This window comes from Penicillium soppii, assembly GCF_028829465.1.
Source record: "Penicillium soppii strain IBT 18220 chromosome Unknown utg000007l, whole genome shotgun sequence".
In the NCBI taxonomy this organism is placed as follows: Eukaryota; Fungi; Ascomycota; class Eurotiomycetes; order Eurotiales; family Aspergillaceae; genus Penicillium; species Penicillium soppii.
The window spans coordinates 160,169-173,991 of NW_026643237.1; the positions used below are offsets into that span (position 1 = coordinate 160,169).

The 13,823-nt window shown below is 48.3% G+C and overlaps 6 protein-coding genes across 6 annotated transcripts; 3 read left to right on the top strand and 3 right to left on the bottom strand.

Annotated features, from left to right (window-relative positions):
* Positions 1-766: 766 nt before the first annotated feature.
* Positions 767-2,886, bottom strand: N7529_009315 (uncharacterized protein; the record flags this gene model as incomplete). Its single annotated transcript, XM_057244842.1, has 9 exons — positions 767-897; positions 951-1,050; positions 1,130-1,236; positions 1,326-1,769; positions 1,828-2,089; positions 2,140-2,475; positions 2,517-2,669; positions 2,722-2,750; positions 2,799-2,886. 9 exons carry the CDS (start codon positions 2,884-2,886, stop codon positions 767-769), a joined length of 1,650 nt encoding a protein of 549 aa, XP_057093105.1.
* Positions 2,887-3,750: 864 nt separating this feature from the next.
* N7529_009316 (Major facilitator superfamily domain general substrate transporter) lies at positions 3,751-5,354 on the top strand (the record flags this gene model as incomplete). Its single annotated transcript, XM_057244843.1, has 2 exons — positions 3,751-4,639; positions 4,690-5,354. The coding sequence occupies 2 exons, from the start codon at positions 3,751-3,753 to the stop codon at positions 5,352-5,354; spliced, it is 1,554 nt and encodes a 517-aa protein (XP_057093106.1).
* A 403-nt stretch (positions 5,355-5,757) lies between these two features.
* N7529_009317 (uncharacterized protein) lies at positions 5,758-5,994 on the bottom strand (the record flags this gene model as incomplete). Its single annotated transcript, XM_057244844.1, has 1 exon — positions 5,758-5,994. The coding sequence occupies one exon, from the start codon at positions 5,992-5,994 to the stop codon at positions 5,758-5,760; it is 237 nt and encodes a 78-aa protein (XP_057093107.1).
* A 473-nt stretch (positions 5,995-6,467) lies between these two features.
* N7529_009318 (sugar porter family MFS transporter) lies at positions 6,468-8,302 on the top strand (the record flags this gene model as incomplete). The annotated part of the gene is made up of 6 exons (XM_057244845.1): positions 6,468-6,759; positions 6,820-6,989; positions 7,049-7,552; positions 7,613-7,873; positions 7,924-8,101; positions 8,151-8,302. The coding sequence occupies 6 exons, from the start codon at positions 6,468-6,470 to the stop codon at positions 8,300-8,302; spliced, it is 1,557 nt and encodes a 518-aa protein (XP_057093108.1).
* Positions 8,303-10,736: 2,434 nt separating this feature from the next.
* N7529_009319 (inositol-3-phosphate synthase INO1) lies at positions 10,737-12,338 on the top strand (the record flags this gene model as incomplete). Its single annotated transcript, XM_057244846.1, has 1 exon — positions 10,737-12,338. One exon carries the CDS (start codon positions 10,737-10,739, stop codon positions 12,336-12,338), a length of 1,602 nt encoding a protein of 533 aa, XP_057093109.1.
* A 150-nt stretch (positions 12,339-12,488) lies between these two features.
* Positions 12,489-13,568, bottom strand: N7529_009320 (putative 1-aminocyclopropane-1-carboxylate deaminase; the record flags this gene model as incomplete). Its single annotated transcript, XM_057244847.1, has 1 exon — positions 12,489-13,568. One exon carries the CDS (start codon positions 13,566-13,568, stop codon positions 12,489-12,491), a length of 1,080 nt encoding a protein of 359 aa, XP_057093110.1.
* Between the last annotated feature and the right edge of the window lie 255 nt (positions 13,569-13,823).

A 13,823-nucleotide genomic window follows, 5' to 3' on the forward strand; every position in this document is an offset into this window, starting at 1 on the left:
ACCTTTCCTGACCCGTTCTTCGTAGTACGCAATCCACTGGTGGAGACCAAAATGTGTGCACAAAGTGCCTTTCGGAGCCATATGCATATCACAGCTTTGGAAGAGGCTTCAGCTTCCATTGCCACTGGTCAGTTCATTACTTCCTACCCTCGGACCCAACCTCCACCACAACCAATCACATCCTAGAGCCCATTATCCAGGCTTGCAATGTTTCGATCAGTGGGGATGAAATCAAGGGGGAGCCTCTCGATCTGGATTTTGACATGACTTGAAGAAGCAAACTTCGTCCCTCGCAGACAAACACTCCCCTGAGTGAAATAATGTAGTGGCGACAGCGATATTCTTAGAACAGTCGGCGAGGGATCGACTTTGTATCCGTGTTGCCTGACGATCCATGGGCCCAATCTTCACTCCGGACTTGCTCCCTCCTGTGGTCTATGGTCTGCGGTAACTTCTGCCCCCAACTCGATCATGCACGACCCTGGCACTTGGCCTAAAGTAGAAGCACTTCCCGTCTTAGCTGAGGATAAAGCGTCAAACTGGATTATGTTCGCATCGGTGTTTTCGATCTTTTCGAGACCCCTGGACAACACGGTTTATGGTGACCATTCCACATTGGATTTCATTGCGTGCTGCTCCATAGATAAAGAGCTTTCACAAGCCAATCGTTGGCATACATGTGCCCACAATGTGTACACGGCCAAGACGTAACCGGTGCAAGCCTCGATTGTAAGGTTCAGCTTTCTGGCTCTGAAACGGCCTAACATCAAAGGATGCCCCACGTCTCCCGAAGCTGTCGTTGGAGCGCATGAGTCGGCCAACCATGAAGAGTGTCCGTCCGAACAAGAACCTGAATCAACAGGTCCTGCTGATGCGGGTCCGTGAACCGATCGCCGCCTGTAGCGCTGGTCAAATTTCAATTTACACTTAACGCAGTCCATGGTGCTTACAGAGATGAATAGCCATGCACCCAACGACCATAGCAGGGGGAACAGACGCGTTAGATAGCGCAGCGCCACATACAACCCAAACCCCCTTGCGGATGAAATCCTGGATTTGTCAGTTGTGGCTTCAATATTATTCCAAGGACCCAAGGTTTGCCGGGAGATTATGCATGCCAGCCACTTACATCAGCGTCTTGGATCAACCGCCTACGCAAAGGACCAACTGTTGGTAAACTTGGATCATGCACAGCTAGCAGAATCTGCGCCAAATCGGTGTACTGATTTCCAATTGCTATATCAATTAGTCTTGATCGCTGTCTCTGAATGACGAGCGCTTCACAGCGAAATGCTCGATATCCCATCATCCAATATTTTACGTACCATGCCAGGGACATCCGAATCGGACGTCAGGGAATGCGACTCCAATTTCCCCTTCTTCGCCGACAAAATATGGGTCGAAAGAGTCTGGGCGAGTCGCAGTCCATTGCTCATTCTGTGCTTTGAGTTCTGCATGCACAGCCGTCGAGCGATGACCCTCCCCGAAACAAAATATTAAGACATCCGCACAATGCGCGATTGCCTGGTTTGCCCATGCGCAATCACCAGCGTCTGGCCCAAGCGGGCTAAACTGCGAGTTCAGGTTTAGGGAACTCAAGTCAATATCCGGGGCCTGCTGCAGGCTAAGTGCATTGTAAATTTCCTGGCGTAACCCACTCCAGTAAACAGCTTGCCTGAGACTAGGCGTCGTAGTCATCAGCGTGGGACCCCGTATGAAAGCCTTTGTTCCAAAAGAATGGCCCCGAATATCGGACCCAGCAAGTGGGACTGTGATCGTCAGTATCAGTAGCATTGACACAATAGTGAAGAGAGATCCACTGCTCACCATCGAATTCTTCCAGAAGACGTAATATGACAGTAGCAGCCAGCAAATCGTCATCCATCGTCACCCCATGATCATCGAGTGCTGGGATCAATTTCTCCAAACAAGCCTGGTAGTAGTGGTCCGAGACGAAAGGATCAAAATGTGTAGTCCGATTCAAATGGCGAGCCGACATGGCCATCATTGCGTTGAACAAGGTCTCGCAGCGGCGTGCTCGGTGAGGAATATGGATGGCAAAATGCTGCTGGCGATCGGTGCAGTCAAACTACCACACAATTAAATGGAAATCCATGGCTTCCAGATGGAGGGACTCACAAATGGGGCAACCTTATCCACAAAATGCTGCAACAAACGCGCCTCTTCGGGGTCCCTCAAAGGCCATCGCCGCTCGTGTTGTCGCTCGGGGGTATCGAATCCTGGGATGATTGACGACCGAGCATTCCTATTGTGTAGCTGCTGGGTTGCGTGTTCATAATTCGGAAGTACGGCAGTATGTGAGGACCTTGAAGACGGGCGTTCCGGGGTCGGCATGGAATGGGCATTGCTCTGCAAATTCTTCCCCGGCGAAGAAATCGGCATCTCCCTCTCAATCAAATCATCTGGCTCTCCATTGCCGGATTCGAGTACGAAGTCAACTAGAGGGACGATACGCTGTCAGAAAAGATCTTGCAATATGTAGGCTGGGATCCAACCTCTCGGTGGCGGTCGAAGCCAAACTTGATTTTGAGGAAACTTTGTGCGCGATGTGCGATTTTTCGCTTGTCGGAACTTCGTCTCTCGTTTCCCTCGTGTACAGTCGCGATTTGTGCGGGCGCATCGACTGCATTGTGGCAAAATCCCGTCGCCTATGGGAGTCAGAAAGGAGTCAGAGAAGGTGGGAGGATGGGGAGAGGTTACACTTGTGGTGCAGAAGGCGACATGGATCGCTGGAGATATGTTAGAGAGACACCAATATGTGTACAAAGGTCACTCACCAGCATTGAGGGTTCTTGGGCCCTGGCATGTTGATTTCGTCAAGTTTTCCCCCGCAGCCGCGGAGTGCGGGGAGGTTTTGTTCTGCATTGCCTCACTTATGATTCGTTCATATAATTATTACTTTGTCTACTTCTCTCTATATTTTCATATCTTACTTCTCTTGGTAAATGTCTTTTTTCTATCTCTTCAATTTAGTGTTCAGACAACAAAACATATTTATTGACAGTCAACTGCGAATATATATTCCAGATACTATGTACAACTATACCGTCACCTGAACTATTGATTCAAGTTATAGGACTTGATGAGAAGGCCTTAAATATGAAGCGCTGTACAACAATAGCCCTGTTCTAATAAGCTCGGACAGAAATGGATTAAAAAGCATATGCGTACTCTTACAACATAGTCTGCACCAGGGCTTAGTGTCCATTGTATCTAAAGACCGGTTCATATGACTTGGCGTTGAAGCCTCAAAGAAATAACAAACAAGATGCTGGCACATCAAAAGGAGTCCAAGTTCAGTCATATAACATAACATCAATGATCAAACCTTGGAAACATCCTCTTCTGAAGAGTCAATGGAGTATCAATCTATCAATAGGGATACAGAAGCCCTTGTCATCAAGAAATCTTCACATCAGGTATTTGAGCTTGATCACATATTGACAGATCAATATCAAAAACGTCAATCGCGTTTACCATCCATATTGTGAAACTACAGTCGGCGACAGTAAACGACGATAGATGACATCCCTTGCGGGCTTCTATCCAAGAATGGCACGCACCAAAACAACAACAATGCAAGGATCGGACTGGACAAAAGGACACGTTAACAAGAGCCTTGGGCGATGAGAATAGTTTAATTCTTTTAGACTACGATTAACGTCTTGACTACCTGCGCGGCCCGCAGACAATCATCTGAGCGCATCTATACGAACTCTGGAGCGCTAAATGTCACATTTCCTTGGCCTCCGTGGCCGTCGCCTCAACTATGTGGCATTGCTTGGCGTGTTTATGCCCACCATGATGTCAATGGGCTATAACCTGGGATCACTTGGAGGTGTCCTGACACTGGAGAGGTTTGAAGCCCAGTTTCCTCAACTCGACGTGAACCATGCCCACCCTTCTGAGAGGCATTACAAGTCCACCCTACAGGGCACTGTTGTGGCCTTGTATGCGGTAGGTGGATTTTTAGGAGCAATGGTCTGTATTGGATGGGGCGACGTAATAGGCCGTCGGCGAACTATCAGAATTGCTTCAGTGATCCAATTAATCGGAGCGTTCCTCATGGCTAGCTCGTTCAATATTTCCCAGCTTGTGGCATCGCGCGTTGTGCTAGGTCTTGGCTGTGGTGGTCAATTGGCAACTGTTCCAATTTGGCAGTCTGAAATATCACCAGCAAAGAAGCGAGGTGCGCATGTTGGAACCACAGGTGTCTTTGTTGGCATGGGCTTGACCATGGCTTTACTCGTGGATCTTGGCATGTCTTTTGTTCACCGTAGCGTCAGCTGGCGCCTGCCAGTCGCCCTGCCAATCTTATTTTCTCTTCCGGTTATCACATTCACTTCTCGGCTACCCGAATCACCGCGCTGGCTGATCCATCGAGGTCGACTTCCCGAGGCCCGTGAAGTGATAGCATCACTCAGAGACACAACAACAGACAATGAAATGATAGAGAAAGAGATAGAAGATGTGATGTCCTCCTTGGCTATTGCTGGCAAGGGATCTTTCGCTCAAGTCTTTCAAATGGGACACCAGAGGATATTCCATCGCGCATCACTCGCAGTAGGAGGCTTAGTGCTGTTACAACTAACAGGGATCAGTTGTATCACATTCTATAGTGAGTACTATGACCCTTGAGAACTGTTCATTTCGCTCATTTTTCATCAGGTACGACAATCTTTGAAACACACCTTCACATCCACCCGGTCACCTCAAGAATTCTAGCAGCAGGCTATCAGTTGTCCGGTACAATTGGCGGAATCGTCTGCGTCTTTACCATAGAAGGATTTGGTCGCCGACCCCTACTATTGCTAAGCGCAGTTGCCAACACAATCTGCATGATTCTCATCGCTGGGCTCAGCTCTCCAGCAACAAACAACATCGGCTCGCATGCAGCGGTGGTATTTATGTTCCTCTTTCATTTTAGCATGACTGTCGGCTTTGGTGGAATTCCATTCCTGTATGCCTCTGAAATAACACCCCTCAGTCTACGTACCACAATCAACGGAATCAGCTCCGGTATATGGTGGGCCCTCAGTGCTTTGGCTGCCTTGGTCACACCGATCGCCTTCAATGCTCTTGCATGGAAGTTTTATCTTATATTTACGTGTCTAAATGCCACAATGATACCTATCATATACTTATTATTCCCGGAGACAGCAGGCCTCGCGTTGGAGGATATTGATGAGTTGTTCATCATGTCGACGGGGGTTTTGGACACCGTTCGCGTGGCAAGAAAACTGCCGCATAAGTCGAAAGATGCTCCACTCCAAGGAGATACTGATTCTGAAAAGAGCAATGGAGCTCCATTGAGGAGATGCAGATCGCTATGATGGAGAAGAGATCGCAGGTGCTTATCTATGTATGGGGGATTACACAACAAAACATCTTTGTCATATAAACATGTTCGTTAGAAGTCTTTTAAATGATTTCGGGGAGTTTCACAATATATCTTGTTCACAGCAAGATCATTATAAGCAAGTAGTCATTTATTCCGTAGCTTCCTTCTCGCGCCTTTATACCAGAAGTTTCTAGGCGTGCTGTCGAGGTGCTCACAATTGCATGGGGGAATTCGCGCTATACTCCATCTCCCACTTCGTAGAATTTGTTCCATCTCTGCTCTAGATCAATTCGAGATTACCATAAAGTGCTAGGGAGTAACATACTTCTTCGAATGGCTTAGAAGAACTAACAAATCGTAGATCGGTGGCCAGACGAATTACACGATCGGGATCATTATTGATTGTAGACGAATGGATCTACTGAATTAGCCTGATGCCCAAGCCAGATCGAGAATTTCAATGCTGTGTGGGGTTTGTGCAGAACAACATCCCCAGCTTCACACTCAGCCACCAACCAAGACCGTTGATGTTCACGGGCAAAGTCTAAAGGCAGCTCCGAGAGCAACCCGGTTGCCATCATATTGTTGTTGAATGCATCTTTAGCCTCTTGCTCTGTAAACCCAGCAGCCATTGCCTTCTTCATAAAGTCTTCCTCGCAGGCGAGACCAACAGGTTCACCTAAGCCATGTTAGACTCAGTGACAAAAGAGAGGCATGTAGATATACCATTTTCAAGATGAATAAAGCCGCCACCGCTCAATTTGATATCACCAATCGGAACCCATACAGTGACACTAGTTGGCTCACCGTGGCGGAGGAAGATTTAATCAGAATGGACGCCAATAGGCTTGACCTTAGGAATATTGTTTTAACTTGTGGCTTTTAGACGATCGTATGCTTCCCCGCAAGGAGTAGAATTGCCGTCTTGCCTTGAATTGGGGACATGACTGGCCGTGCTACATCAATCGGCGGCACTCAGTGCGCAAGTTCAGCCAAATTAGGCAATTTTCGCCCGCCACATTCTGGGGAATCCGGAGACGCGCCGAACCGATGTACATGTGTACCCCAGACATTCCCCATACGGGAGTCTGGACTTTTCATCGCGATGGATGAATCTCAAGGTCTGCTCTCAGAGTATATAACAGAGTTTCATCCCTCCAATTCCTTCTCAGTGCCTCGATTCAACAACACCATGAACTCCCTCAAACAAACCAAGCTCATCCGGCCGCCTGCAGGTACAGACCCTTCAAAGACGCGGCCAGGTAACATCAAATTTCTCTATACTATCACGGCATTTGTATCGCTCGGTGCATTCTTGTTCGGATATGATCAAGGTGTTATGGGTGTGATCGTTGCCGATGCGCGATGGATTGACTTGATGCACCCAAAGAACTCTTGTATGTGGGACAAGATGAATCAGAATGGGGACATACAGTGCACAAACTAACATTGAGTAGGGGTAACTGGAACTGTTGTTTCCTTATATGATGTCGGATGCTTCATTGGGGCCATGTCTCTTGGATATCTCGCAGATCCACTAGGTCGAGAGCGTACACTTTCGATTGCATGCGCCGTTTTCACTGTTGGCGCTATTCTCCAAGCTGCATCATACACGATTGTGCAAATTGTATGTCTCTCAACTTCCGCTATTTCACATAGTACTAAACCAATTTAGACGATTGGCAGAGTCATCTTAGGGCTCGGAGTCGGGGCGTGTGCAGGAGGTGTTCCCCTATATGTTGCCGAGATAGCCCCCCTGCGATTCGAGGCCGAATTGTCGCTATTGAGCAAATGATTCTCTGCCTGGGAGAGTTAGTTGCATTTTGGCTGAATTACGGCTTCAACTTTCTCGAAACTAAGGATTGGTGGCGAATTCCTTTAGCAATCCAGATTATCCCTGCAATCATCCTCGGCATAGGATGCTGGTTTTGGGTACCACCTAGTCCACGTTGGCTGGCTAGTCAAGATCGCCACGACTGTGCAAGAGAGGTCTTGACTCGCCTCCACGGTTCGGAAGTAGCGGAGCTGGAAATGCAAGAAATTCAAGCCTCTATTGAGTTTGAGCATACGGTGACCGAAGCCAGCTGGAGCGATATGTTCATGATGCCGGTTTTGCGAGTGACTGTGTTGGGAATGGCTGTGCAGTTCTTCCAGCAGATCACAGGAACCAACTCCATTCTCTACTACACTGTGAGTATCTGACCACCAATCTATTCATCATCCAAAACTCACAGACTGACATACTGATAGCCGTCGCTATTCAAGCGGGGAGGTATCGAAGACCCTCGCACCGCCAACCTCGCAACTGGCGGCGTGGGAATCGTACTATTCGTGTTTTCGTGGGTACCAATCTTCTACTTCGACCGACTAGGCCGGAAGACCTGGTTACAGATCGGAACGGTTGGCATGATGGGAGCCATGATTGGCATCACCGTTCTGCAATGGCATGCCGAGCATAACCCAGGGGATCCTGCGAACTATACCATCATCCTATTCCCATATCTGTTCTACGTATTTTTCAACATTAGCTGGGGGTGGGATCATGGACATATGCTGCAGAGATTTTCCCTGTCTCGATGCGAGCCAAAGGAAATGCCCTCACTACTGCATCGTTGTGGGCAGCATGTTACATTGTCGCACAGGCGAGCCCTCCTATTGCCGATGCCATTGGATGGGGACTATACATCATCTACACAGGAATTTGCGTTGTCGCTTTCTTCTTTGTTCGATATGCTCTAGGTTTGTATCTTTCTCCGCTTGGTAAACAAATGCTTATACTCATCTTTAGTCGAAACTCGAGGCCGAACCCTCGAAGAGATGTCTCGACTTTTCGGTATCGAGAGTCGGTTAGCAGAGCGAAGTGGTGTCAAAACAGCCACTACCGGGAAAGATCCCACTGAGGAGCATGTGGAGGATTTGGGATCTTCTAGCCGGTCGTGACAGACTATCATGTTTCTCATGATATATGCATTGTAGACGCCAAATTCTGAAACATGCTTTACGGTGTCGAGTGTTGTTTGAAATAACGGTATCAAGAAACAGAAGACAGCAATGAAATAACATGTTGGTTCTCATTGTATGTCATTGTATGTATATATGTACATGTATCGTGCTATGGTCGTGGGGGTGCTTTCCTTATTATAAGTTCTTTCCTACAGTCGCACCAAAAAGATATTAAAAGGATGTTTCGCACGTAAGTCTGTAGAATCTGCAAGTCTTCACTTCAAAATGTGGTTTGTCGAAGGACTGCAGGGATACCTAGCTTCGAAAAACCGCCATGGGAAATTGAAGATTTCTTACCCCCTCCTCGAAACAAACCCAACTCCTCCAAACCCTCGCAACGTATCTGCGTCCACAACAGAAGTGTCCTTTCTCCCTTGTGGAAACGAAACTAATTCCTCCAACCACACTACCGACGTCAGAACTTTTGCTTCCTCCCCCGTGATAATCAAACCAATTCCTCGTAGATGTTTGTTTGGGTCTTAGGCACAAATTCGAGAATTTGATCCCCAAACCACCCACTACCATCAAATTTCTTGAAATCCCTCCAATCAGCAGTCTTGGGCACTCCCTTAGTGGTGGTGAGGGGGGTCCATAAATGAGGGGTGTGCATAAATGAAAGGGGGGGGACCCATAGAAACTATGCACTATAGACCGTCAGGCATCTATAGCAGATCACATAATAGAGAGACATCAGATTACCTGACCAAATACTGTCTGAATTCTATTTATTGGCGCTATCCTAATTGTTCAGCTGCTATCCTGGCGTTGTACACACTTTTTCTAGGGTACTACTCCTCGGTATCAAGGGGTTATCTTATATATAATTGATTTAGACTTAGTTCAAGTAAACACTCCAATTGGATCAATTATATGGTTACATGTGTATAGCTAAAAGAAAAAGTCAAAGCTTAGAACCCTAAAGCGAAAGGTCTCAGTAGCATACAACGTATCTAGTCACAATATAAAGAATCCTACGTTCTAGGCCCTAAGTACTAGCCTAGGTCTCTGCCAGTAAATGACCGGTTCACTACCTAGGTACGGAGTATTCACCCTTCCACAGCCGACTTAGTATTGATTACTAGTTTTTGGGTTCATCTCATTATTGCGTGATTCATACAACGTAGGAGCTTTGGCGGCTACGAAATTGAATCACCACTTCTACTACTATTAACTTGGCCACAACTTACAAACTTACAGGCAACCGGCAACCCTAACTCGACACTGCAATTTACTTTTGGAAACACTGAAGATATGCAGTAGAAAACGCAAAACTTGCTCAGAATTAAAATATGAGAACTAGATTATCAAGGATCACCGTAAACTGGGTGACCGCTACTTTGCCCCGCGGAGGCCCTGCACGGTTCAACCGAGGGCTTGTGGATCTGCAAACAATATTGTATGGGGGTTTGATGTGCAATTGCTTTGAGTTCTATACTTGATACGGAGGACTCCGTACTGATTGCATATATCAATTAGAGAACAATATGACAGAACAAAAGAAAGATACCAAGTTCAATGTTAATAATGCTCTCAACCCCTGAATTTGAATTTTGCGTATTCGGTAAAAAAGAATGTGGGTATAGGCACCAGGGGCAGAGAATCCCGGAAGCGGAACACCCCAGACGGCAATCATTCGGCACAGAAAAACCTGGAGCCCAAATTGCCGGGGAATCAATGTATTAGTTATGAATATCCGATGGTCTCCAACGTACGGAGTATATAGTAGGATTGTCTAGATATCATGGTCTAGTATACTACATATCTGTGTATGCTGTAGAATACAGAAACAATATGTATGCGGAAGAAAATACGGTGAACAAGATCAGTCAATGCCAATAAAAGAATGGAACAATAGCTCGAAGCTAATTATTCCGCAAACCAGAATTAAGTAATTCAGAATACTAATAAAAATAATAAGAGCAATAACAATAATGCCCTAAGAAATATGAACATAATGGAAATAGGGGGAAGTCGGACCGGAGTCTGGCGGAGGTTGTCCCATATTATAAAGTCCGCCCTCCTGCCCACTTCCTCCCCTCTCTTCTCCCCAACCCAACTACCATTATCTTCATCTGTCCGTTTATTTTAGGTTCGTATAAACCTTGTCAGCAGGTCAGATCACTTCTCGTAGAGACAGTGGTCACATACAACCGCCAAAATTTTCGCGACAAGTCTTAATTCGTGAGTTCATTCCCTCCAAGACTACTTACTGCTATGAAAGTGGTTAACTAACTTCACTACTAGCCGTCACCACCCGTTCAACGGCCGACGCTCATCCAACCGTGGAGGAGCATCGGATTGCGCACCCTTCATCCGCTAAAGCGAAGCTATCACATACTCTACTCTTTCAATTCATCCCGCTGTGATCGCAATGGCTCCTCACGCTAGCTCGGATGCTGCCAATGGCGCCCTGAACGGGTCGGTTCGCCAAGAATCTTCTCTGTTTACTGTCCAATCGCCCAATGTCGTCTACACTGACGACGAAATCAAGTCGAAGTACGCCTATCAGACTACTGAGATTACCCGCACTGCGGACAACAAGCTGGTAGCCACCCCCAAGGCTACCAACTACAACTTCAAGGTCAATCGCAAGGTTGGCAAGGTCGGTATGATGCTGGTCGGCTGGGGTGGAAACAACGGTTCCACCGTGACCGCCGGTATTCTGGCCAACCGTCGCAAGCTCTCGTGGGAGACTCGCGATGGCCAGCAGACCTCCAACTACTATGGTTCCATTGTCATGGGCTCGACTGTCAAGTTGGGGTCGGACGCCAAGACTGGCGAGGAGATCAACATCCCCTTCCATGACCTGCTCCCCATGGCCCACCCGAACGATTTGGCTATTGGCGGTTGGGACATCAGCAGCCTGAACTTGGCCGAGTCTATGGACCGTGCCCAGGTGCTGGAACCTACTCTCAAGAACCAGGTCCGCAAGGAGATGAGCGAGATGAAGCCGCTGCCTAGTATCTACTACCCCGACTTCATCGCTGCCAACCAGGAAGACCGGGCCGATAACCTCATCAAGGGTGACAAGGCTTGCTGGGAGCACGTGGAGCAGATCCAGAAGGACATCCGTGACTTCAAGGCTACCAACGGCTTGGACAAGGTCATTGTCATGTGGACCGCCAACACGGAGCGCTACGCCGACATTATCCCCGGTGTCAACGACACTGCCGAAAACCTGATCAACTCCATCAAGGCTGGTCACCTGGAGGTTGCCCCATCCACTGTGTTCGCTGTGGCCTCGATCCTCGAGGATACTCCCTTCATCAACGGTTCTCCCCAGAACACCTTTGTCCCCGGTGCCCTTCAATTGGCTGAGCAGCGCCGTGCCTTCATTGGCGGCGATGACTTCAAGTCCGGACAGACCAAGATGAAGTCTGCGCTGGTTGATTTCCTGATCAACGCCGGTATCAAGCTCACCTCCATTGCCAGCTACAACCACCTGGGCAACAACGACGGCAAGAACTTGAGCTCCCAGAAGCAGTTCCGTTCCAAGGAGATCTCCAAGTCCAACGTTGTGGACGACATGGTGGCGGCCAACCACATCCTCTACGAGAAGGATGAGCACCCCGATCACACCGTCGTCATCAAGTACATGCCTGCTGTTGGTGACAACAAGCGTGCTCTGGACGAGTACTACGCCGAGATCTTCATGGGTGGTCACCAGACTATTAGCTTGTTCAACATCTGCGAGGACTCGCTGCTGGCCTCGCCCTTGATCATTGATCTGGTTATCCTCGCCGAAATGATGACCCGTATCAGCTGGCAGGCTGACTCCGAGGGTGCCGAATACAAGGGCTTCCACAGCGTTCTTAGCATTCTTAGCTACATGCTGAAGGCCCCTCTGACTCCTCCCGGTACCCCAGTTGTCAACGCCCTGGGCAAGCAGCGCTCTGCTCTGATCAACATCTTCCGTGCCTGTGTTGGCCTCCAGCCCGAGTCGGAGATGACCCTTGAGCACAAGCTGTTCTAGAGATGATGCCTTTTTGGATTCTTTAGTTTGATTTACTCAACCCAACTTTAGTCACTCTTTTACCAATGCAAGCACAACCTTCACGTGTCGCAGTATGTTCATTGTAAACTGTAATATGAATTTATTGCTAGTTATGTAAGTATAAACACTCTATTCCTTGGTCCGGCCAAGGTCAGAGTACGCGTTTAAAGCCAATTGTCCACCGAGATGGGCATACAAAATGTTCCCTTCTTCAATCTCATCGCGGCGGATCATATCAACCATACCCGCGAAACTCTTTCCCTCATACACAGGATCAGTGATGAAGGCCTCCATGCGAGCTGCGTATTCAATAGCGTCCCAAGTCTGACGATCAGGAATGCCATAAATACCAGCATGATAACGATCATCCAAAATCACATCCGCCTCAGTGATATCATCCTCGGAGAGACCAATCTTAGCCGCCGTATTCTTCGCAATACGCAAAACCTGCGCAAAAGTAGCCTCCACCGTCGCCGAAGCATCAATCCCAATGACCTTGCGCTTCGGATCATCAGGGTACAAGCGCTCCAACAGCTTGAAGCCGGCAATCATGCCAGCAAAAGTTGACCCCGTAACCGCACAGACAAGCACAGTATTAAAGAAAATACCCATCTTCTGCTCCTGCTCCCTGACCTCAAACGCCCAGCGCGCAAAACCCAGCCCACCAAGCGGATGATCAGACGCACCAGCAGGGATATAGTAAGGTTTCTCCCCACTAGCCTCAGCCTCCTTCACAACCGCCGCAGCGGTATTCTTATGCTCGATACCAAAGCCCGACGGATCAAGCCTGACATCCGCATCCATAAGTCTAGACAATTGAATATTGCCCGTATCCTCATACCCCTTATCAGACCAGTCGACCCAATGCTCCTGCACAAGACGGGCCTTGAGACCCGAGCGCGCAGCAACGGCCGCAACCTGGCGGGTGTGGTTACTCTGGACGCCGCCGATGGAGACGAGGGTGTCGCATCCTTGGGCGAGAGCGTCGGCAAGCAGATATTCCAGTTTGCGGGTCTTGTTGCCGCCGTAGGCGAAGGCGGAATTCAGATCATCGCGTTTGGCGTAAATGGTTACTTTTGGTTTGGGATTGTTGTTGGCCAGGTCGGCTGTTATGCGGGGGAGGGGGTGGATTGGTGAGGGGCCGAGGAGGAGGGAGGTTCGGGGGATTGAGGAGAAGGGGGTTGGGAGGGTGATTGGGTTGGGATCCATTTTGGAAGGCAGTGCGATTTGAAGAGAATTGAAGGTTTGAAGGTTGAAGGTTTGATTTGCGATTTGCGATTTGGGACTATTGTTCATACATACTGCTCGACTATATACTCCTCTGTATACCAGCGCCGCGGCGATGCCCGCGGCGAACGGAGGAGCCCCTCTCAGACTCCATTTACTTACTCCAATTGAAGTTTGAAGACATGTAACTTATCAATAATGATTAGATTGTCTGGCCGAAATCGGCGTGCTTATTCA